Genomic DNA, 24,270 nt, shown 5'->3' on the forward strand with positions numbered 1-24,270 from the left:
GGGGGGGGGGGGCCGCCCTTCCTACTATGATTTCCATGTCATTTGCCATCGGTTACAAAGGAGGAGCTCATAGCTACACTACCTTTACGAATCTCCACTTCGAGGTAGCATCTGTGCCGATGAGACCGTAGTCAGTGTGCAGCAGGCTAGATCAGTAAAGGACTAAACAACAAGCTCAGCCCAGCGCTTTGAACGTGACGAGCCGGATTTGCACATCCAACCTACCGGCAAAAACATGCCAACAATCGTTATTGAGTCGGGCTGGAGCCAATCTCTACCCAAATTACGCTCCGCTATGGATCTCTGAATGGTCGGCGGCCAGGGTGCGGTATAGGTAGTAGTCATCTGCATTGAATGGACCATGGTCCCGAATACTCGTTCAATTCGTGGAGCGCTGAAGGCGTGTCTTTCTGACAGCGGAATATAAGGCATAACTTACACACACATACACACAAATGAGCATTTACAGATGTCCCATTAAGGTGCTCCGTGACTTACCAGCGAAGACAAAGTGAACTAGACGTGAACCTGGACGTGACGGACACATTTTTCGCTGTCTCCTGACTGTCTATCCCGTCCAAACATACCTACCTCACTACCATCCCTCACTCTCGATAACTACTCGCTGCTATCATCTTTCCTCTTTTATATCGCTACATTTCTTTGATCTATACTCCTTTCTCTTGCATACCTTCATATTGCTTCGCTTCATCTAGCAAATTCCCTCTTACATCTCGTTACCTACAGCGCGTCGAAAATGGTGTTTAACGCACACGATAAGGCTGACACGCCGGACGATCACTGGACGCCAGCGAGCTGTCGAATTACTCCGCGATGTCGATGGTGGAACCAAGCGTCTGGATGTCTTCGTCGCCGTCTCCATCGCCTCGAAGAAAATCGACATACTCTATTGGTTGCGTTCGCACACACAAAAGATGCTGACAAGGCGGATATATAATGTGATGAAGAAGCAGTGGACCACCGGGAAGCGAGATGAGAATGCCTAAAACATCTAATCAGATTCTACCTATATATTCATATACTCAATGTTATATAGACCGTGATGTAGTTACTTTCTGCAGCCAATATTGCTGTGGTAGTAATAGATTTCAACATTGAAAAGCAACACCCTGCTTCTTAGCAATATTATCACCTCCTCGTGCAAAACCCGTACCTTCAGATCTGATTTCCACCAGACCAGGCTTGACTTTACTAGACTTCTCCTTTTCTTTCAGTGATGACAATGGCGATTTACGACTCTTCTTGGAGGATTCTGGCGTAATATCCGTTTCGCAAACGTAGCATAGCATACGGCCGATGAGGTTTTCATATTTGTTGTCGTTGTCGTTCACAGCATGTGGGTCGATGGTTGACTCTGGTGTCATGAACTTTGTCACGCAGGGTTGGCATATAACATGTCCACAGGGTTTGGTTACTTTATTTCATATTAGTATACCACTAGGTCCTAGGCCCCAAGGGGGAGAGGCAGGCTTACACATAGCCTTCAATCCATTCGTTAGAGCCTTCTTGCAGCTCGGGCATATGCGAGATGATTGCTGCTGTTGGTTTTGCTGGCCGTCTAGCTTTTCTTCGGTGAAATGCACATCTACCAAGGTCTTGAGTGAGTACTCGTGTCGCGTCTCCTTTGTTGAGCCGGGACAGATTGGTGATAGTTTCAGGTTCTTGTTTGAAAGTGCCTCGTTTTCCGTCATGGGCGTCAATGAAGGAACCCAGAAGGATGGAAGAGCGGACTTTGCTTCTGACTAGAGCTTTTATTTAGCATGCTTTTTTTTTAAATATAATAAGAAAACAATGGACATACCTTTTCCTGCTCGATCTGTTTCTTGAGTTTGTCAAGCTCGGACTTTGCATATCGCGCAATCTCTGCCTCCCCCAGTTCAAACACTTTCCTGCGCTTCCCATTAACCTCAATCTCCTTCTGCCGAAACGCCTCTGTAGCCGCATCGATCTTTGCCGCCATTTCTTCTTCCTTATTCCCACCACTTCTATTATCATCCATGGTCGGCGCTTTCCGTTTCTTCGGATTCCGATCCTTCACCGCGCCTTCAAGACCCATACTCACAAGCTCGAATTCATGCAACTCCCTCGCCCTAGCCTCCTCGGTAGCCCGCGCATCATCCTCCGCTAGGCGTTTCTTGTTCTCTTCGCGCTCTCGTTCGAGGCGCTTGATCTCCTTGCGCTGGGCTAGCAGGTCATTGATGGCACACTCGCGACAGAAGAGATCCCCATTCGTGGCACAGGCGACGACTGGTGCGCGCGCGGGCTGTAGGCATAATTGGCAAGAGCCGAAAGGCAGGAATGACTCGCGCGACAGACGAGTGCGTTGCGTGCCCCAATTAGAGCGTAGCAGGGAGCGTTCGTAGGATGTGAAGTGAGGGAGGGAGGTGTTGCGTTTGGAGTGTGCCATTTCTTTTCTTGTCCCTTTTTTTTTTTTTTTGAAAACTTTGTGTATGGTCCAGGATTGTGTATGGCAGAGACAAAAACGCAGTGACGGAAGTCCCGACGGGATTTGTTGCGGAGAGCTAAAAGTGGAGCAGCCAACGCATGACGTTGGTGGAGGCACTCTAGAAATTCATAGTAGAATAACTATTTAATAGGAAATATTTCATGGTTCCTTCAGATTGACAAAGTGAATACGCATTGGCACTGTCTATAATGAATAAATTACAAATACAACTGATGTATCAACGCCTGAAATGCAGATGTACAGACATGCCAGAATAATACTACACTGAACGGGAATAATGGCACACAAAGTCATGATGACCTCGGCGTTGTTTCATCGTTTGCCGGGCAATGACTTTTGCGAGTTGTTGAATTCTCTCACAACAATACCGCATGACACTTCCTGGCACAGACGTCGGCGACGGGAGGCATCAAGCTTCGTCGCAAATTCCAGACCGCTGGCACGCTCGACAGCCTCAACGGGGACTTCAAAATCGGTTAGGGGCTGGCTGTTCGGGATACGAGCGTTGGGAAGCACGAAAGCACCCAGAGCGACTTTGTCAGTTGGATTGGTTCCATGCTCGGCAAAGATGACCTTATAGAAATGAGTAGGGACGGCGATATTGGGTGGCTCGCCAATCACTTCGTAAGAAACTCGGTATTTGCCATCAGCCTCCTTGCGGGGGAGATACAGCGGTCCTGTGACGATGCGAACGGACGGGTATGTCTTGGTCAGGTTGCGGCAGAAGTCCTCGAAGTGGGACCAGTAATCGCGGTTAAAGCCCTCTCCCACCTGGGGGCACATGTTGCTCAATGCAAAAGTCGCATCCATTGCATCTTGGCTCCATTTGGCGTCCGCGGCAGGAACCTGATGGCCACGGTCGTAACCCGAGCGGAAATAGTCGGACAGCTTCCCGCGGAACATGGTCGGGATGGTTGTGTCTTCAGCAAAAGCACTGTGCTTGCGGTCTGCGTTCTTAAGAGAAAGCGAGAAGGGAGTGATATGCTCAGCGACCCAGGACGGGTTTCGCATTCGCCGGTCATAGGCCCCTGTCAAGGGGAGCGTATTCAGGGGATCGCTGACGGGGCCAGGGAAACCATACTGGAGCAGCCCCGAGGGATCGACTGGAGATGCAGTGGAAGCCTTGGCAGCTAAGGACGGCGTAGGAGCATGGATAGGCGGGGAAGCAGTGGTTGTGGTCGTTGTGGCTGGAACTGCCAGTGCGGTAGGCGGAGGAGTAGTCTGTTGGCGAGGAGATGTTGCTGAATAGATCAGAGCCGTGACGCCTGCTCCGGTAGCTGCTCCAGCCGCGGCAAAGATAGCAAAGGTGGTTTTGGACATGGTGCTCGAGCTCGCTTCCTGCACTAATAGCAGATTAGATTCTGGGGGAAAAAAAGTTTTTGACAGAGCACACGGCAGACACACACACACGCACCTTCAGGCTGGGAGGGGTCTAGTATAAGTATCTCTCTCTCTCTCTCTTGACTGAACTCAGGAGAGACCGAGGGTACCGAAGTTGTCTGCCTGGAGGTCAACTGTCAGATGGCCCAGTCGCGTGAAATTGAGAAATCAAAAAGCGCGCGGCCAGTCTCCGGCAGCCAATCACAGACGGCTTATTCTGCACCTGTCGGAAACGTTCTCCTTCTCTTCGCATCTCAATAATGCTCACAGCGCAGAAGAAGAGAGGCAGAAAACATGCTAGATGGTTAGCAGATGCCAAACAGCCAGCAGTGTGAGAGAGTCACGAATGTCATGTGCGACGCAGCCACGTGACTGATCTGCTGACCAGAATGCGGACCTTGGGGGAAGCAGCATAACTTTCTGTAGTTTATTTATTTAGCTGCAGCGCACCCTTGAATATAATGCCACCACCTATGAATATTTTCTTCCTCCATGGCCAGCATCAACGACGCCGCCGTGAGGATTTCCTTCCAGGAGCTGAAGCAGTGAGACTCCCTCGGTAGTCACTGCCGGCAACAGTGGCTGTTGCCCTCTTACATCATTCTCCTCCCGCCTCTCGTTTGTTCTCTCGCACTCAGACATCGCTTGCTCCCCCTCGACGACTGCACCACGACCTCCACCACCATCAGCCAACATGGGGCTCGACGCGAGAGATGCCCGTGGATGGGTGATGAGCGGTGTTGCTGGAATCGGTACTCAATTTCTATGCCGTGTCCCAGAATGAAGGTCCATGCTGACATTTGATTCTTAGCTTGTGTTGTCGGCGCCAGCATAATCTGCGTAGACGTAATATTGCGCTCGTGCTGTGGAATACGGAATTTTGATATCACTACAAATAGAACTTTCCTGTCTTCTTCGATGAGTCTAAGTGCAGGGATCATGGTAGGTTGAGTCTCGAATTGGCGGGCCGCCTCTTCTATGACATGTACTAAGAAAAAGTCGACAGATCTTCTCGTCATTGTATAGCATGCTACCTACCGCTAAGAAGTATCTTGCTCGCTCTGGTTTGTCCAGTCCTGCCGCTGCCTGGACATTGATCGGACTCTTCTTGGCCGGCGTCATCATCATTAGCATCTTTTCCAGCATCACGCACCGTTATATACCATCGCATGTAGTCGATTGTACACATACCCATGGGGAGGAAGGGAACGATCATCATAATCGCAAACACCAGGATGAAGAAAGCCGTCCAGGCACAGCAAGTGACGAGCGAACGCCCCTTCTCCCAAACCGCTCCAGCGATCATCACACGCGCCCTGCGCAAAGGTTGTATCCTAGAAGCACTGGTAACATGCGGCCGAAACCATTCTTTCGTGACTCAGTGGGCCGACTGCTGGGAAGACGTGTCACTCGGATCTTTGGAGTTACAAAAGATCTTTGTGATGAAGACGGGCCATGCTACGGCTTCTCCCAAACCTGCGGGACGGATTGTCGAAAGGTGCTAGGCTCTGGGAAGTTCTGCTTTTGGATCGGTGGAATTGGAACAGACTCTCAAAATAAAACACGAGCAGTGACTCCACTGGTTATTGAATCAGATCCAAACATCCGTGAAGATGGGCCTGACACGCCGCTGACTGTTCGACACGTCCCGCTTATTAGCCAAGATGAAAATGAAATTCATCGGCCTGTCAATGAACAACAAGCTACTGATTATTTCTCGCAAAATATCGAGCGCACCAACTCGCCTCGTCATGACGATGAGGAACAGACAGCCAACGACAGTCAGGAATCGGCAACTCCTGAGACCAACAAACCATGGGAAGAACAATCAAGTAACTCCTCTCCACAGCATCACCATCACGTTCCGCAAAATGCCTTTCTCTCAATTGGCCTGCAGACATCACTGGCCATAGCCCTGCACAAACTCCCTGAGGGATTCATTACCTACGCTACTAATCACGCAAGCCCAACCTTAGGACTGACCGTCTTCATCGCGCTTTTCATCCACAACATAACCGACGGATTTGCCCTTGCTTTGCCTCTGTTTTTAGCGATTAGGTCGAGAACAAAGGCTATCTTTTGGGCAAGCTTATTAGGAGGAATCAGCCAACCAGCTGGAGCTGGTCTTGCAGCTTTGTGGATATGGTACACCGACCGAGGAAAAGATGCCACCGAGGGTCCTTCCTGGGGTGTTTACGGGGGCATGTTTGCGGCAACTGCTGGCATAATGACCTCTGTAGGTCTACACCTGTTCAGCGAAGGATTGAGCTTGACCCATAACCCGAATATATGCATCATCTCGGCTATTGCTGGCATGGGACTATTGGGGATTAGTTTCGCATTGACGGCGTGAGACAAAATTCTAAAAAACAAAGGCAGAAAGAATATATAGATTAGGAGAGGCGTTTCTTTCAGACCGGGAAAATTGTCATACAATGTTTATTCGAAGGCATTGACTATATGATACTATATTTTGGAGAGGGGGGTGGTTTTATGTGATTATTCTTACGACTATGATGACTTTGTATTTATCTTTACAAAAGCACACTTGTGCAACTTATGTTTTGCAACACGGCAAATAACCCGGCGAAGATCTCACCACAAGCCTTGGTCTTATTTGAGTACTGCCACAAATGGGCAAGAACACTTTATAGTTTATACACAGATATTAGTAGAAAACAGAAACTTAGCTATCCCTGATTTTGTGCCTGCGCTTCTCTCTCTCTCTTCCGGGCCAAGTAACGTTCACGAGCACTAGAGACATCCGACTCCGTCTTGCGACTACGATTCTTCTCTGCCAATTCCTTCTGTCGCGCCTTTTCAGCTTCTTCCTCTTGTCTAGCTTTCTCCTCGAGCTGGGCTGCTACCATCTCGGTTTGACGAGCGCGTTGAGCATCTCTAGCCGCGACTGACGGGCCACCAGCACGAGCACCACCAGGACGAAATGCAGTAGTAGATGGACCTGTGCGCGTTGGTTCGGTAGGCTTTGCCTTCGGTTTGGGTGGTGCAACATTGAGACCGGCACTGAGCAGCTGGCGCTTGTCAACTACTTGTCCTTCATCGTTGACGATAATCTTAGCACCCCGAGAGTTCAGTTCAGCGGCTATTTGTGCCTCTGTCTTCTCTCCAGTGGATGCCTCGGTTGCTGTGTCTGTTGTGGGTACTTCTCCCGCCGCGACTTTTCGAGCTGCCTCCTCTGCAGCCTTCATCACTTCACCGTGTGACTCTTCATCTCGAGCGAGCATCTGGCGATAGAATCCCATCATTCCAGAGCCACCATTCTTCCTGCGCCGTTCCTCCTCTTCCTTTTCTCGCTGCGCTTCCTCCTCTTCCATCCGCTTGACCTCCTCTTGCTGTGCGCGGTACGCCGCCGTTACAAATTTCTCCTTGTCCGCGAACTCGTCACCCTCGGCTTCACGCTCCTTCGCCAAGAGTCGATCTCGTGCTCGCATTTGATCTCGTTTCCTCACTTCAGCACTGCGCATCAACGCATCCATATATTTTGAGCTGCCCTCATCTCCGTCGCCATTAGCATTTGCCTTGCTTGGTTTCTCGCGTTTCGCTTTAATGCTGTCATAAACGGCGTCATAGGAATATATAGAGGGATCGATAGCTTCGGCTTCTTTTGCGTATTTGCGGCTCGAGTGGAGGGCTGCTAGGTTTATATAATTTTTATCCGTCGGGTGTTGTTCTGATGTTTGTAACCCGAATTTTTTTGTGGGTTTCGGCTGCTGGTCTTGCTGCTGTCCCTCATCGTTCTCATCATCAAATATACTGGCTTTAAATGGTTTGGAGCCATTCCTGGCATTGGGAGGTTTTGCCGATGACAATGATAGCCCTGTACTCCGCGGAGCTTTGCGTGGAGCAGCATCCTTATTTATTTTCTCTTCTTCCTCCAGGTCTTGGCCATCAAGGCCTCCCAATGTGGTTATTTCAATTGCGCTGTTATCATCATTGCGACTTGGACCTTCTTGCTGTTCACCCTCTGAGTCAGAGTCGTCGAATATCGTCTTCTTGCGCTTTTGGCCAGCTAGTGATTTGGTCTGGCTTCCTCCTAGGGCTGATAATTTGTTCGTTTGTTTTGGAATGTTAAGACCGTAGGATAGTTTTGGTGGCATTATGCAGGTTGAAATGTGGTATATTTGAAGCTCCCTTGTCGATGTGAAGAGCTCAGTTCGCGGGCGCGCGGAGTCGAATTCGTTATCGTTTATCTCCGCCCCGATAAATCACGTGCTGATAACTAACGGTTAACTTTAACTTCCACGCAGCATGAAGCTTAAATCAACAATGTACGTAGTGCCAACTAGCGACCCAGACTGACACTGAATTGCGACGAGCGAGAGAAAGAATACATGCCGAATTACCTTTGGGAGGAAAACAACATAACTTCAAGATAATGTCATACTATTTCACAATCATCTCCCCCACGGACGTCCCGCTCTTCAACCTCACGTTCGGCACCTCCAAAGCTGGCGGCGATGGCATTGCACGCTTCCGATTCCCAGAGTCAGCTCAGTATATGAATCAATTCATCGTCCATGCAAGCTTGGATATTGTCGAAGAGACGCAGTGGACGAATGGAGCACTGTAAGTCTTTCTTTCCGAATCATCAAACATATACACAAAAACAAAAACTAATGCTGAATGGCACAACCAGATACCTCAAACACGTCGACACCTATCCACCCACCGCATCTTTCATATCTGCCTTCCTCACCCCTTCCGGCACACGCTTTATCCTCTTACACCAACCACCTCACCTCACATCCTCTGCCACCGGTAGTGGTGCCCTTGCTGGCAGTGGTATAGCATCGTCTACATCCTCACTAGCCAGCACTCTAGGTGCAGCAACCGCTTCAAGAGCATCGTCAAGCTCTATTGCTGCCAACCCAACTTCGCCTCAGACAGAAGAAGCTATAAGACAGTTTATGACAGAGGTGTATGAAAACTGGGTCAAGACTGTTATGAGCCCGTTTTATCGGCAGGGTATGCAGATCACCAGTCCAGTGTTTAGAACCAGAGTGGCTGCGGCGGGGAGAAAGTGGTTGTGATTGTGCGTTTCTTGCTGGATCTATGTGAGGATGAACGTAAATTTACAAAAAGCATGGCGTTTTTGAGGGCTTGGTTGGTTGCGTCTTTTTTTTTTTTTTTTCCTTCTTTCTTTTTTTCAATTTGCTAGTACTTTATAGATATATGTAGTTGTCAGTACTATGTATGTGGTTCCTCTGTTCTTTCGAACATTAGATGTCAATATGATACCCTTTTATTGAATTTGTCTCGTTTCATATTCCTGACATCTAGGCGATGGTTTACTCCCAAACTTGTATTGGTCGACTTTTGCATCGCCAAAAAGGATATAGTATGATTAAAATGTCAGCTAAAGTGCCAAAATCGTGATAAAAAGTTTCGCTCGCTGTGTTCGATGTTCCCTTTGAAAGTCATTTTCTAAAGCGCCAGAAAATCCGAATAAATACCCATTTCATGAACCTGCGAATCCAAAAGAGAAATGCAAAATTCAAGCGCTCATCTGAGCAGCCATCTGCGGCGCCAGCTTTTTCACAGTGACAGTTTTGAAGTTTTCTAATGCTTGCATAACATCATTAATCGTCGTTACAGATCCAAAAATCCCACCTTCCATTTTAATGGAATCCAACGTGCTGGAATGCAAAGATGGCTCAGTGGCGGCGCATGCGTCTTCCACAACAACGCAATCAAACCCTCGGTCGTTTGCTTCACGCATGGTGGTCGATACGCAGACATCCGTAGTTACTCCCGTGAGAAGAAGGTTTTTGATACCTTTATTGCGTAGAATTAATTCAAAATCGGTATGAGCAAAGGCACCGCGGCCAGGTTTGTCAATAACTGGCTCCCCTGGTAGTGGGTAAAGCTCATCGATGGTGTCGTGTCCGACCTCTCCTCGGATTAGAAGTCGACCTAGCGGTCCCGGAGATCCAATGCCCAAAGCGGATGAGTTATTATGAGACCGATAGTTCTCTCGACTGGACAGCGTAGATAAGTCGGGCCGATGGCCTGAAAACGTTAGGGTATGGAGCAGTGGAGAGGAAAAAGGTGTCGATTTACCTTCTCGCGTATGGTAGATAGCAAACCCAGCAGAGCGGAAGCTTTGCAGCAGACGCTGCAGCTTTGGCACGATTGCTCGTGTCGCGGATATGTCGTGCCCCTGGAACTCTAGATACCCTCCAGGAGCACAAACTAGGAATAGTTGTCAGCATGCTCTCCTTTATCGTAAGACTCGGCCGTAACTTACAATCCTTCTGCATATCAATTATGACAAGTGCAGTGGTAAAAGGAGTAAAGGTAGCGTCATGAGGCCAGTCATAAGGTTGTGCGGCAATTTGTCCTTTCTTGAGTTTCGGCGGTATGACCTTTGGCCGCTCAATGACTGGCCCATGGTTGTGTCTGGGATCTGTAATAGTCAATGTCCAAAAGCCTGGCGTTCCTGCCGCAAGAAGCGAAAAGGGACAATCCGTGAGACGCGAAGTGCGTCTTCGCTTCCGCGTTTCCTCTGTGAGCCCATTGCGCGGTCGGTACTGACCGCCGCGGTCACATCGAAGCCATACCTTCGATGTGCGGCCGGGCTTTTGATCATTCGGCGTACTAGAAGACTTCACCACGACTCTATAGCCATGCGCTTTACCGTGGGCATGCACCGCGGCCAAAAGCGAGGTTCTTATACGTATAACATCAGCTTATCTATGCTAACATTGTGTTATATAAACTAGGCCATAGGTGGCGAGCCGCTCACTTGTCTGGATAAGTTGCTTCAGGAGGAGGAAGTAGCTGTATGTCGGAGTCAGGAATGTCCTGGAGGTCACTTGGAGCATCCATATTCAAATCCGTGGTATCGGTGGCCATTATAAGGCCGGCATCAACTGGCAATGAGAAACTCAAGTTAGCTCCCACTCCGCACGGGAGCGTTGTGGTGGTGGTGGTGGTGGTGGTGGTGGTGGTGGCGTGAGATTCCGCATATCAAGCGGCCATGGCTTTCCCTCAGAGCGCTGGGACAGCAGAGGAAGTGCGTGGTAGCAAGTCTGAGATATGATGATAAAAGCCCGTGCGTGGATGTAGTGGACGAGAGACGGGACGGCGTTGAGCGGCCATGGCAGCGTGTGGCAGACGGGGTGGATGGAGAGTGCAAAGTTCAAAGTTCAAGGGCAGTGTCTACTCACCCTGGGAGCTAGGATTGCCCAATCCTCAGTCACAGCGCCGGCGACGCGGGTTTATGTCTTCGTGCTTGGGTTGCCTTACAGTCACGGCTGAGGACAAAAAGCATGTGGTTCGTTCGGGTCGGAGGTTTCCCGCACTAGGCCGTTCGCGGGCAAGCTTATCGGGCCCGCCCCTGACAACCAAAGCAACAACAATCAAATCACGGGGCCCAACCTTGGCGGTGAGCGAGCCTGCCGCTGACATCCTTCCAGCCATCAACACCACCACGACCTCTCGAAGGAGGGCGACTGCAGTCATCCAAACGGTAAGTTAATGCATGCGCATTCGCCCTTGCCTTGAGACGGGTTGTCTGCCCCGGCCACCTCTCTCGCTCTCTGGACGAAACGACCCCAGCGGCAACGACGACAACAACAACACCGCAACCCGCACCTATCAGCGAAACAACCAACAACTGACAACGACGACAACGACAATAATTGCTTCTACGCCATCGCGTTGCCATTTATAGACCACACTCTGCGATTCACGGGCATACGCAATCACTTCTGACTGGATATAGCTCTGCATGTGCGGGCATTGTAACAACCTCCCACGATAACCCCGTCCCCGCAGCATCAAAACAATGCCGGATGCCGATCCCAACAGCACACCTTCGGCTCCAAAAGCCAGTAGCAATGCGGAGGAGGAATTGGCTTACTACAAATCTCAGTATGAGCAGCTAGAGGTCGAGCTTGCCGAATTCCAGGCTTCCAGTCGGGAACTGGAGGTCGAGTTGGAAAAGGACATTGAAGCATCTGAGAAACGGGAGCGGCATTTGAAAGGGAAAGTCGAAACTTTGGGTTATGAAGTGGAAGAATGGAAAGTATGTTTTATCTGCTCGTTTTCGATTCGTCGCATTCCACGTCTAGGTACTACGCTAACAGCTGCTCTGTATGTGTTCAGACTAAATATAAACAAGCAAAGGCTGAAGCAAGCTCGGTCCAGAACACCTTGCAAAAGGAGATTACTAGCTTACGAGAAGGAAACCGGGCTTTGCAATTAAGGTTGCGAGATACTGAGGTCGCGAACGATGACTTTGAGCGTCAGGCCCGTAACACGACGTCATCCCTGGAGGATCTGGAATCTAAATACAACGTCGCGATTGAACGCGGTGTTCTCTTAGAAGACGAAATCAAAAGCGGAGAGCAGGAGCGAGAGGGACTGCGCATTGAGGCTCAGCGTCTGCGCGACGAACTCTCGGACGTGAGGATCGAAGCGGACATTATCAACGACAAATTGCGCAAAGCTGAGAGCGAGCTCAGCCGTCGTCGCAAGCCCGTGCTATATGAGTCCTCTTCTACGGCCAACGCCCAGACTGCTGAAGGCAGCCAACACTCGCCCGTGACCACAGCGTCATCACCAACAATGACCACGCCTCCTGCAAAATCAGTTTCTTCAGCCACATCGGATGCCATCACGCCTCCTTCGCCAAGCGCCTCCGAGTCATCTATGAGCGTGCGTAAGACCGACGGTGGCTTCACGGGTACACGGGTCTCTCTTGGAAAAAAGTCGGCACGCCGTTCAGCTTATAGCCGACATACTCGCACTCCATCTATTCCACATGCTAATGGGTTCTCTACCCCATCGCTGTCATCACGCCAGAGTGTTTCAAGGCTCAGCTCTTCCCAGGCGGGCATTCCTAGGTCGGGCTCACTGTATCAGATCCGGGGCCTAATTGGAAAGGTGCAAAAACTCGAGGAACGAGTGCACTCGGCCAGGTCTCGACTTCCCGCCCCGGTAGAGACGCCTAATGGTCAATCACCGCGAACACCGTCCGCCATGAGTCAGGCCTCGATACCGTCATCTGTGACGCTCCGCAAGAGCTCCCGTAAGCGAACAAGTACAGGCAGCGCAAGCTCGTCGGTGCGGGATGGAGATGCCACCACTTACTCTTCATACATGCCACAGAGTCGGCAGTCCTTTGGGCGGTCGGTTGATAGTCGACCCAGCAGTAGGACTAGTTTCTCCAGTCGCAGTTCCATCGGGCCTGGGAATTATAGTGGTGCGATCACACACGCTCGGCCAGATAGTAGACAAAGCCTACATCGTACCCGAACGCCCCTCGGCCATTATTCGACCAACCCAACAACGGAAAGTCGGCGACCACGTTCTTCACTCAGCTCATATTCTCAGACTCACGGACCACCCAAGAGTATGACATTTATTGAAGAAGACGTCGATATCTCAACACCTACCCCGCGTCGAGGCACACTAGAGCAGGGATCTTTCCGGTCATCGATACCTGGACCTGGGGGTCTTAAGAAACGACCTAGTGGCAGCATCGGTCAGATGACAGGTTTGCCTACGCCACGGCGGATCAACTCTAAGGTTGATGTGCAGAAAAATCAACCGAAAGCAAACCAGGAGGCCCCTCTGAAATTGGAAGATCTTGGCGAGACCTATTGATCCTTGCGCCCACATGGTTAAGGCGCTTTCACACGCTGATCCAATTTTCGCTATATGTTTACTTACTTGGATTGGTACTGAACTTTTCTTTTGCTCTTTTCTTGGTTTTTCTTGAAGCCAAAATGGTGTTCAATTATTGCATGGCGTATAGGTGCATTGGTCATCAATCTCGATCCATTGGAAACAACAGTCAGGCGCCTCTTTATTTTCTCGATTCAGGACCTTTTTTTCAGACTGGAAGGTGGCATATATCCTTTATTTTCTTTTTGCCTTGATACATTACATACCCCATAACATACACTGCACGTGTTTGTCACAGGTACGACTTGCGCGTTGCGGCTGAGACTCAAACTCAGATTCAGACTCGGGCTTTCAGAAAGAAGTGTCTGATCTCATTATCATCTTTTCGTCATATTAGACGGAGTCCTATTGCTGTGCACAGCATGCATTTCCTTTTACCACTACTACTATGAAGTACTTTCTTGGGTCGCACCAATAGTTTGAAACTGACAACTACAAAGGATCCTTCAATTCGTTGTGATTAGTTTGGTTTTTTTCCCTTTTTTTTTTTAGTTGGATGGTTTTAGATAAATACCCAGCATGAATGAAACCAGATAGTACAATATTTGCGTAGAAACTAAATGCCTCTACAAAACATCTAGTGGTATTTAGCCAGTGATATCATACCTAGGTATATGTTCAGTCGGCATCCGACCTGACCCACCCTGCCTGCATGATCTGTGCATATGCCATGGAGATATTCGGTACATTATGTATGTAGATGCCCAACGAACACGTACCAACGACCAAAAACCAACACATTCGGAAATAAACTCACCGACGAAGAAAAAAGAAATGCGAGCCAAGTATGCACGCATGTAACTAACAAATGGTAACTTGGTAAGATAGGTAATTTGGACGGGGTCCGAAAACAAAAAGGCCCGGCCCGTTCGGACTCCAGAGTGGTAGATACTCCGGACAATTAACTATGATTCGGGTTTAGATTGGAATAATGTTTTAATTTAGCGACGATTTCTAGGGTTCTTTGAGAGGGATAGGATTTGTGAACTCCGATACTGATGGTGTGGGCGGACTATGAACCTATTGTTTATCTTGAGGTTGGGTACTTATATGTTGTTGATGGTGATGAACTATGGGGGTGGTGGATTAGGGCTTAAACTATATTTTAGATACGAGGTACGTCGATGGTGTGTTTCGAACTATTCCGTAGTTAACTGATTAAAATATTAACTATGCGTAGTTAAGCGATTTGGTACATAGGCATCGACAGGGTAGTTGATTGGGTCGGTCATTTGTTGTATCTGGTCATCAGAATCTAGAATTGCATCGGTCATTGCGACGGTCATGGAAAGAGCTAAAGCTAATTGGATAAGCACTACGCAGCAGGCAGTCCGCATTAATACTCCATGCTACATACTCCGTGTTACTATATAGTATAAAAGTATGTACTATGTACTATGTAGTACATTGTTCGATTGATACACAAGTACATTCCCCTGGTTGCAAATAGAAGTTGTTGTTTGTGTGCCTCTCCTATACGTAGCATCGACGAGTCTCGTGCATTATCGTATCTCGGGTGGATCGTCTTCGACATTCACATAACTTGATTAGCATTTTAGTAACTACTATGTACTAGTACGGAGTAGTCATGACGTTGCAGATCGATCCAATATCAATTCCGCATTCAAGCAGAGCAGCAAGGGATGACAACTCATGGACCGGGTTCGCTTGGCTAGCCAGCCATCGATCACACCTTGCCAGAACGGCCCCAACAAGCTAGAGCGCTTGGCTAATGGAAGCAGTGCCCGCAGTCCGTCCGAATTGTTCCAGAAAACAACCGAAAGAATGTTTCTGCCAGTGTCACTGATTCGGGGCGAACTTTCAGATACATACGTACAACGTATTTTATTATATGTAATTAAGCCGACTACTGCATGTCGAGTGGATAGTGGTTCTTGCTCAGATAAATATTCCGGATAAGACGTCCATAGTCTCGTCAAATATCCGACAGCTCAGATTTGGGTTTATTGGTTGATAATTGTATGTACCGACCGATGCGGTAGAGTAGTAGTCGTCTCGAAATGACGTCGTGTCTGATAAGGAAAGTGGTTGCACGGACGACGATACCTGTACCTGAGAAACAGTAATACATAGTTAGCTAGCGACATGGAGCTTTCTCACGGTACGGAGTTTTTATATCGCTGACACTTTGTGTTCCTAAAAAAAAGTTGGCGGTTCCATGCTCCACGGTAGACTTACAGTAGGGACGCGCGCGGGCTTCCATAGGGCCGGTTGGGGCCAGGCTGGATGATGCAAGGGCGGGTTCGTTTGCGGGCCAACCCTTGCGCCGCTCTGGCTCTGGCTCTGGCTTTGGTTCTGGCTTTGGCGAGCGAAAGCGGCATGTCAGGTCCACCCTGTGCTCGGTGGTTCACTGCAACGCCATACGTGCCTGGTTGTGGAAGAAGCGAACAGGAAGTGTAGATAGAGATTTTGTTGAACGGCAGCTCCACAGGCAGCGGGAAGGCCCAACACGCCGAACACAAGTTGGGAAGGCGGGAAAAACTAAAACGCCGAGAGCCGACGGCCTCGACCAGTCACGAGGCGCGACGCCGCCCGGCAAAAACAGTTGGGGGAGGGAAGGAAGGAGTGAGGGAGCGCTCTTGCCCACTCGATCTCGCCCGCCCCGGAGAGAGGCGGGCCGCTACTGCCGCGCTAGGCCCAACCGGGAATGGAAGTAAACTTTTCTGCGTCCGGCAGGCGCGACCTCCCCAATGCCGCTAGCAGACTCAATCGCAGGCGGGATCGACGAGCCAGCAATACCTCTCTCGTCCTTGACTCCGACGCTTTTCTTCGAACGAGTACTACTTCAATCTCCATGATCCACTGATTGAGTGCCCGGTCAATCTCCTCCGTGCGTGGAACTTTCTGTTGGTTTCCCTCTCAGAAGCTTTTGAGTCCACCTCCACATCTATACCAAACTTTTCTTTCTGCTCTCTTCCATCTTCCTCTTCCCATCTTCTCCTTCTTTTCCCTTCCTCTCTCCGGCCTGCCTCGCCCTCTTCTACATCTTATTATTATAATAATCTCTTGCGCGAGGTATGTACTACACTACTCTATGTCACCAACAACTGATAAGCCGCATGCATGTAGCTCGGCCACCCAATGGGCGATCATTGTTTTGCGCCCAAGTTCACTAGTTTCCCTCTCTCTTGTGTGCCAATTGTCTCTCTCTTCCCCCCCAACCATGACTTTCGCACCAATGCGTGTTCCATGATTTTCTCTTAGTCTTGGGAAACCAGCTCTGATCTTATAATCTCTTGTTGCATTAGGCTCTTCCTACCTAGCACGCCGCAATCATATCGTTCCTTCCGTCAGCCGAAACGTTATCGCCCCCAAGTTACCAAGTCTCAGCTCGATTTGGGGAGATATATGAGAAGCTAGGGCCCTCACTAGCCCTGTCACTTAATTCCTCACCACATCTCATTTAGCGGGCAATCGCTTTTTGTTTCCCGGTTTATGGAAAGCTCTGCTTGACCAAGTCAACATGCCTGCTACGAACGGAGTACAGGCGAACGGCAGTTCGTTCGCCGCGAAACATAACCTGCCATCACATTTTATCGGCGGAAACAGCCTAGAGTCTGCTCCCCCAAGCAACGTCAAGGACTTTGTTGCTGCTCATGATGGTCACTCAGTCATTACCTCGGTATGTATAGCTCTCAACGACATAGAAGAAATGATTCTGGCCTAACGGGTTGGTGTTTCTAGGTTCTCATTGCCAACAACGGTATTGCTGCCGTGAAAGAAATTCGTTCAGTAAGAAAATGGGCATATGAAGTGTTTGGCAATGAGCGTGCCATACAGTTCACTGTCATGGCGACGCCTGAAGATTTGCAAGCCAACGCCGATTACATTCGCATGGCAGACCAATATGTAGAGGTACCTGGTGGTACTAACAACAATAATTATGCCAACGTGGAGTTGATTGTTGATATTGCTGAACGCATGAATGTTCATGCTGTTTGGGCCGGATGGTATGACATCCACAACGCAATAAAGGAGCTTTTGCTAACTTAAATCACAGGGGTCATGCTTCCGAAAACCCAAAGCTTCCTGAATCCTTGGCGGCATCGCCAAAGAAGATCATCTTCATTGGTCCTCCAGGTTCTGCCATGCGATCACTGGGAGACAAGATCTCTTCGACAATTGTTGCGCAACATGCCGGCGTGCCTTGCATTCCCTGGTCTGGAACCGGAGTTGAAGAGGTCGAGGTGGACAAGGATGGAATCGTGACGGTCGCGGACCATGTCTACGACACTGGCTGCACACATTCACCACAGGAAGGTTTGGAGGCCGCTCGCAAGATTGGCTTCCCTGTCATGGTGAAGGCGTCCGAAGGTGGCGGTGGTAAAGGTATTCGAAAAGTTGAACGAGAAGAGGACTTCGTGAACCTGTATAATGCCGCTGCCAGTGAGATTCCTGGCTCGCCTATTTTCATTATGAAGCTGGCTAGCAATGCCAGGCACTTGGAAGTTCAGTTGCTTGCTGATCAATATGGTAACAATATCTCGCTCTTCGGCCGTGATTGTTCGGTTCAGCGACGACACCAGAAGATTATTGAGGAGGCTCCCGTCACCATTGCGAACAACACCACTTTCCAGGCTATGGAGCGTGCTGCAGTCAGCTTGGGTAAGCTTGTCGGTTACGTCTCGGCGGGTACTGTTGAATACTTGTACTCCCATTCCGATGACAAGTTCTACTTCTTGGAACTTAACCCTCGTCTACAAGTCGAGCACCCCACCACTGAAATGGTTACTGGTGTGAACTTGCCTGCTGCTCAACTCCAGATTGCCATGGGTATTCCTCTTCACCGTATTCGCGACATCCGTCTTCTGTATGGTGTCGACCCCCACACTTCCTCCACCATCGATTTCGACTTTTCCAAGGAGGACAGCAGCTCAGCGCAGCGTCGCCCACAGCCCAAGGGTCACTGTACCGCTTGCCGTATCACATCCGAAGATCCTGGCGAGGGCTTCAAACCGTCAAGTGGAACTATGCACGAGCTCAACTTCCGCAGTTCATCCAATGTCTGGGGTTATTTCTCCGTCGGTTCCTCCGGTGGTATTCACAGTTTCTCCGACAGTCAGTTCGGTCACATCTTCGCTTATGGTGAAAACCGTACGGCTTCTAGAAAACACATGGTTGTTGCCTTAAAGGAACTCAGCATTCGTGGTGATTTCAGGACCACCGTCGAATACCTTATCAAATTGCTCGAAACACCTGCGTTTGAGGATAACACCATCACCACCGGGTGGCTAGACCAATTGATCTCCAACAAGCTTACCGCAGAACGCCCAGACCCAACATTGGCTGTTATCTGTGGTGCCGTTACAAAGGCTCATTTGGCCAGTGAGGGATGCATTGCTGAGTACCAATCCAACCTAGAGAGAGGTCAAGTCCCATCTAAGGAGGTTCTGAAGACTGTTTTCCCGGTCGAATTTATCTACGATGGAAGCCGCTATAAGTTTACTGCCACCAAGGCCAGTGCTGATAGTTACCATCTCTTCATCAACGGCTCCAAATGTTCAGTTGGTGTCCGTGCCTTGGCTGATGGTGGCTTGCTTGTTCTGATGAATGGCCGCAGTCACAATGTCTACTGGAAAGAGGAGGCCGCGGCTACCCGCATGAGTGTCGATGGCAAGACCTGCCTTTTGGAGCAGGAGAACGATCCAACACAATTACGTACCCCTAGCCCTGGAAAGCTGGTCAAGTTCACCGTGGATAATGGCGACCATGTTAAGGCTGGACAGCCATTTGCTGAGGTTGAGGTCATGAAGATGTACATGCCTTTGATTGCCCAAGAGGACGGTACTGTACAGTTCATCAAGCAGCCCGGTGCAACCCTGGAGGCTGGTGACATTCTTGGTATATTGGCATTGGATGACCCATCTCGTGTCAAGCATGCTCAGCCTTTCAGCGGGCAGCTTCCCGACATTGGTCCTCCCCAGATTGTCGGTAACAAACCTCCCCAGAGGTACGCACTTCTTCATAGCACTTTGGAGAACATTCTCAAAGGTTATGACAATCAGTTCCTTATGAAGCAAACCTTGAAGGAACTGATCGAGGTATTGCGTGATCCTGAGCTTCCTTACGGTCAGTGGAATGCACAGTTCGCTGCTCTTCACTCTCGTATGCCAGCCAAGCTCTCCAGTCAAGTCGCACAGGTTGTTGAACGCGCCAAATCTCGACAAGCTGAGTTCCCCGCCAAGTCTCTGCAAAAGACAATCGTCAAGTTCGTTGAAGAGAATGTCAACCCGGCAGATGCAGACATCCTCAAGACTACTTTGACCCCCCTTGTTAGCGTGATTGAGCTCTACTATGATGGTCTCAAGGTTCATGAGTATAAGGTCTTCATTGAGCTCTTGGAGCAGTATTATTCTGTCGAGAGTAGGTTTACAGGACGGAACACTCGTGATGAGGAGGTCATCCTGAAACTACGTGACGAGAACAAGGATGACATTCGTGCTGTAATTCAGACCGTCCTTTCCCACACGAAAGTTGGCACAAAGAATAACCTTGTCCTTGCTATTTTGGATCTGTACCGTCCAAACCAACCCAACGTTGGCAACATTGGCAAATATGTTAAGCCGATCTTGCGAAAACTTGCAGAATTAGAGTCCCGCGCTGCGTCCAAGGTCGCTCTTAAGGCCCGTGAGCTTCTTATCCAAGCTGCCTTGCCATCCCTTGAGGAGAGAGCCACTCAAATGGAACATATTCTGCGCTCATCTGTAGTTGAGTCTCGCTATGGCGAGGCTGGATGGGATCATCGGGAACCAGACTTTGGTGTTTTGAAGGAAGTTGTTGACTCCAAATTCACCGTGTTCGACGTCTTGCCACAATTCTTCTCTCACTCCGACGTCTGGGTTACATTGGCTGCCTTGGAAGTCTATATTCGCCGTGCCTACCGTGCTTACACTCTGAAGGGCATTCAGTATCACACTGAAGGCGAATCCCCTTTTGTCTCCTGGGACTTCTCTCTGGGAAAGATCGGCGAGGCTGACTTTGGACTTCCCATCGCATCTTCTCACCCGTCTACTCCAGGCACACCTACCGCTGAGGGCCCTAACCCCTTTAAGAGAATTCACTCTATCAGTGACATGTCTTACCTGGTCGATGAGGAGGCAAGTGAATCCCCACGCCAGGGTGTCATCCTCCCTGTCCAGTACCTGGAGGAAGTGGAGGAGAGTCTCGCTCGCTCTCTCAGCGTGTTCCCTCGCACCACCTCCAAGCCAAAGAAGACTCTTGAGTCAAACCTATTGAGTTCCGAGCTCAGTGGTAAACGCCGACCTGCACCACGTCAAGACAGCAATGGGGAGCTGTCCGGTGTCTGTACCGTCGCCATCCGGGATGTGGAGGATCTTGACGATGTCCAGCTTTTCGCTCAATTCAAGCAGATCATTAACGAAAACAAGGAAGAACTTCTTTCTAGACGAATCCGCCGCATCACTTTCATTTGCGGTCACCAGGACGGTACTTACCCTGGCTACTTTACCTTCCGTGGCCCCTTGTACGAGGAAGATGAAAGTATCCGTCACAGTGAACCTGCATTGGCTTTTCAATTGGAATTGGGACGCTTGTCCAAGTTCAAGATTAAGCCCGTCTTCACTCAAAACCGTAACATTCACGTTTATGAGGCTATTGGAAAGGGCTCTGAGGTTGACCGCCAAACTGTCGACAAGCGTTACTTCACTCGTGCAGTTGTGCGTCCCGGCCGTCTCCGCGATGACATCCCCACTGCTGAATACTTGATCTCGGAGGCCGACCGATTGATGAACGATATTCTCGATGCCTTGGAAGTTATCGGAAACAACAACTCTGATCTCAACCACATCTTTATCAACTTCTCGCAGGTGTTCCCTCTGCAACCCAAGGACGTTGAGGATGCTCTGGCAGGCTTTGTCGACCGATTTGGTATTCGTCTCTGGCGACTTCGTGTCACTGGTGCTGAAATTCGCATTTTGTGTACCGACCCGGCTACCGGTGCTTCTTACCCACTGCGTGTCGTCATTAATAACACCTATGGTTTCATCATTCAAGTTGAATTGTACGTTGAGAGGAAGTCCGAGAAGGGAGAATGGATCTTCCACAGTATTGGAGATGACTCAAAGGTTGGCTCCATGCATCTGCGCCCAGTATCCACGCCTTATCCTACCAAGGAGTGGCTACAGCCTAAGCGTTACAAGGCTCATTTGATGGGTACTCAATACGTCTATGACTTTCCAGAACTGTTCCGCCAAGCCTTCCAAAACAGCTGGACCAAGAGCATTGCAAGCATCCCATCCCTAGCTGAGAAGCGACCTCCCGTGGGTGAATGCATCGAGTACAGCGAGCTCGTCTTGGACGACACCGACAATCTAGTTGAAGTGTCTCGCGAAGCTGGCACCAACACACACGGTATGGTCGGCTGGATCGTTACAGCCTACACCCCCGAATATCCTAAGGGCCGCAGGTTCGTTATCATTGCCAACGATATCACATATCAAATCGGTTCATTTGGTCCACAGGAAGATAAATTCTTCCACAAGTGCACTGAGCTGGCCAGGAAGCTTGGTATCCCTCGTATCTACTTGTCTGCCAACTCTGGTGCCCGCATTGGTATGGCTGATGAGTTGATTCCTTACCTCAACGTGGCATGGAACGACCCTGCTAAGCCAGAAGCTGGCTTTAAATATCTTTATTTGACTCCCGAGGTCAAGAAGAAATTTGATGAGCGAAAAGTTAAGGAAGTCATCACCGAGCCCATTACCGAAGCTGGCGAAGAGCGTCACAAAATCACTTCGGTCATTGGTGCTAAGGACGGACTCGGTGTCGAGTGTCTGCGTGGCTCAGGTCTCATTGCTGGTGAAACCTCGCGGGCTTACGAGGACATTTTCACCATCACCCTTGTCACTTGCCGTTCCGTTGGTATCGGTGCCTACCTTGTGCGTCTCGGTCAACGTGCAATCCAAGTCGAAGGCCAGCCTATCATCCTTACCGGTGCTCCAGCTATCAACAAGCTGCTTGGCCGAGAGGTTTATACCTCTAACCTGCAGCTCGGTGGCACTCAAATCATGTACAAGAATGGTGTCTCTCACATGACTGCTAACGACGACTTTGAGGGTATTCAGAAGATCGTGGATTGGCTATCATTCGTTCCTGAAAAGAAGGGTTCTCCTGTTCCAATTCGACCATTGTCCGACAACTGGGATCGTGATATCACCTTCGTTCCTCCCCCCCGACAGCCGTACGATGTGAGATGGCTAATTGCCGGAAAGCAGGAGGAGGACGGCTTCTTGAGCGGTCTCTTCGACAAGGACTCGTTCGAAGAGAGCCTTGGTGGTTGGGCCAGAACTGTCGTTGTTGGCCGTGCTCGCTTGGGCGGTATCCCTATGGGTGTTATTGCAGTTGAGACTCGCTCTGTCGACAACGTCACTCCGGCTGATCCTGCCAACCCAGACTCTATGGAAATGGCTACCACTGAGGCTGGTGGAGTGTGGTTCCCTAACTCCGCCTACAAGACCGCACAAGCTCTGCGGGATTTCAACAATGGTGAACAGCTTCCAGTAATGATCCTGGCTAACTGGCGTGGATTCTCTGGTGGACAGCGTGATATGTACAACGAAGTTCTCAAGTACGGTTCTTACATCGTTGATGCTCTTGTTAAATATGAGCAGCCGATCTTTGTGTACATCCCGCCTTTCGGTGAGCTCCGTGGTGGTTCATGGGTAAGTTACTATTGCTGTTTTCTATATCTCTAATTGCTTCGTAACACTTGCTAATATTACTATTAGGTGGTCATTGATCCAACCATTAACCCCCAGCAAATGGAAATGTATGCGGATGAGGAAGCTCGCGGTGGTGTGTTGGAGCCCGAGGGTATTGTTAACATCAAGTACCGTCGCGAGAAGCAGCTTGACACCATGGCTCGCTTGGATGCTACCTATGGTGAGCTTCGACGACAGCTGGAGGACAAGTCACTCAGCAACGAGCAGCTGTCCGAAGTCAAGGCCAAGATGGCTGCCCGTGAGGAGCAACTCTCGCCTGTCTACCTGCAAATTGCCCTGCAATTCGCCGACCTTCACGACCGTGCAGGACGTATGGAGGCCAAGGGTACCATCCGTCAACCTCTGCAATGGAAGAACGCCAGACGGTTCTTCTACTGGCGTCTGCGCCGCCGTCTGAGCGAAGAACTGATTCTCAAGCGCTTGACTGAAGCCCAGCCAGCGCCCACGCCAAAGTCTGGCAACAGCGGTGCTAAGTCTGTTAGCAGCATTGTTGCACCTTCTTCGGCTGTTCGTGAGGCTCATACCCTAACTCTCAAGGCATGGAGTGGCTTGTTGGATAAGGAATTTGACCAGAACGACCGCAAGGTTGCTCTCTGGTATGAAGAGAACAAGAAGGCCATCTCTGCTAAGATTGACGCCTTGAAGACTGATACTATTGCTTCAGACGTCGCTCAATTATTGATCGGCAACAAGGAGGGAGGTCTCAAGGGTGTCCAACAGGTTTTGAGCATGTTGCCCGCCGAGGAGCGCGAATCCGTCCTTAAGTATCTGGGATCGGTGTAATTTGCATCCTGGCTTGCCTTTTTCTTTTCTCTTTTTTTCTTTTCATTTTGGTTTGATACTGCATTCTTATTATTATACACGTAGGCTCGTTACAGGTCGGGTTAATGGTTGAAAGGCATCGTTGTGCTTTGTTTTCCCTTACAT

The 24,270-nt window shown here is 49.7% G+C and overlaps 8 protein-coding genes across 8 annotated transcripts, besides 1 other annotated feature; 4 read left to right on the forward strand and 4 right to left on the reverse strand.

The window, feature by feature from the left end:
* The first annotated feature begins 414 nt into the window (after positions 1-414).
* Positions 415-498: a repeat region (Identified by RepeatMasker using a combination of RepBase library and repeat library created with RepeatScout).
* Positions 499-824: 326 nt separating this feature from the next.
* On the reverse strand, positions 825-2,428 carry UA08_03628 (hypothetical protein; the record flags this gene model as incomplete). Its single annotated transcript, XM_020265949.1, has 4 exons — positions 825-1,003; positions 1,175-1,435; positions 1,496-1,763; positions 1,823-2,428. The coding sequence occupies 4 exons, from the start codon at positions 2,426-2,428 to the stop codon at positions 825-827; spliced, it is 1,314 nt and encodes a 437-aa protein (XP_020121312.1).
* A 372-nt stretch (positions 2,429-2,800) lies between these two features.
* On the reverse strand, positions 2,801-3,808 carry UA08_03629 (Mitochondrial nuclease; the record flags this gene model as incomplete). Its single annotated transcript, XM_020265950.1, has 1 exon — positions 2,801-3,808. One exon carries the CDS (start codon positions 3,806-3,808, stop codon positions 2,801-2,803), a length of 1,008 nt encoding a protein of 335 aa, XP_020121489.1.
* A 754-nt stretch (positions 3,809-4,562) lies between these two features.
* UA08_03630 (hypothetical protein) lies at positions 4,563-6,221 on the forward strand (the record flags this gene model as incomplete). Its single annotated transcript, XM_020265951.1, has 3 exons — positions 4,563-4,620; positions 4,680-4,810; positions 4,875-6,221. The coding sequence occupies 3 exons, from the start codon at positions 4,563-4,565 to the stop codon at positions 6,219-6,221; spliced, it is 1,536 nt and encodes a 511-aa protein (XP_020121611.1).
* A 337-nt stretch (positions 6,222-6,558) lies between these two features.
* On the reverse strand, positions 6,559-7,986 carry UA08_03631 (hypothetical protein; the record flags this gene model as incomplete). Its single annotated transcript, XM_020265952.1, has 1 exon — positions 6,559-7,986. The coding sequence occupies one exon, from the start codon at positions 7,984-7,986 to the stop codon at positions 6,559-6,561; it is 1,428 nt and encodes a 475-aa protein (XP_020121610.1).
* A 278-nt stretch (positions 7,987-8,264) lies between these two features.
* On the forward strand, positions 8,265-8,919 carry UA08_03632 (hypothetical protein; the record flags this gene model as incomplete). The annotated part of the gene is made up of 2 exons (XM_020265953.1): positions 8,265-8,455; positions 8,526-8,919. 2 exons carry the CDS (start codon positions 8,265-8,267, stop codon positions 8,917-8,919), a joined length of 585 nt encoding a protein of 194 aa, XP_020121609.1.
* A 464-nt stretch (positions 8,920-9,383) lies between these two features.
* Positions 9,384-10,744, reverse strand: UA08_03633 (hypothetical protein; the record flags this gene model as incomplete). The annotated part of the gene is made up of 4 exons (XM_020265955.1): positions 9,384-9,898; positions 9,950-10,081; positions 10,137-10,558; positions 10,635-10,744. The coding sequence occupies 4 exons, from the start codon at positions 10,742-10,744 to the stop codon at positions 9,384-9,386; spliced, it is 1,179 nt and encodes a 392-aa protein (XP_020121607.1).
* Positions 10,745-11,678: 934 nt separating this feature from the next.
* Positions 11,679-13,501, forward strand: UA08_03634 (hypothetical protein; the record flags this gene model as incomplete). Its single annotated transcript, XM_020265956.1, has 2 exons — positions 11,679-11,918; positions 11,999-13,501. The coding sequence occupies 2 exons, from the start codon at positions 11,679-11,681 to the stop codon at positions 13,499-13,501; spliced, it is 1,743 nt and encodes a 580-aa protein (XP_020121606.1).
* Positions 13,502-17,066: 3,565 nt separating this feature from the next.
* On the forward strand, positions 17,067-24,126 carry UA08_03635 (Acetyl-CoA carboxylase; the record flags this gene model as incomplete). Its single annotated transcript, XM_020265957.1, has 4 exons — positions 17,067-17,225; positions 17,288-17,553; positions 17,604-23,283; positions 23,350-24,126. 4 exons carry the CDS (start codon positions 17,067-17,069, stop codon positions 24,124-24,126), a joined length of 6,882 nt encoding a protein of 2,293 aa, XP_020121488.1.
* Between the last annotated feature and the right edge of the window lie 144 nt (positions 24,127-24,270).

This window comes from Talaromyces atroroseus, assembly GCF_001907595.1.
Source record: "Talaromyces atroroseus strain IBT 11181 chromosome Unknown scaffold_3, whole genome shotgun sequence".
NCBI lineage: Eukaryota > Fungi > Ascomycota > Eurotiomycetes > Eurotiales > Trichocomaceae > Talaromyces > Talaromyces atroroseus.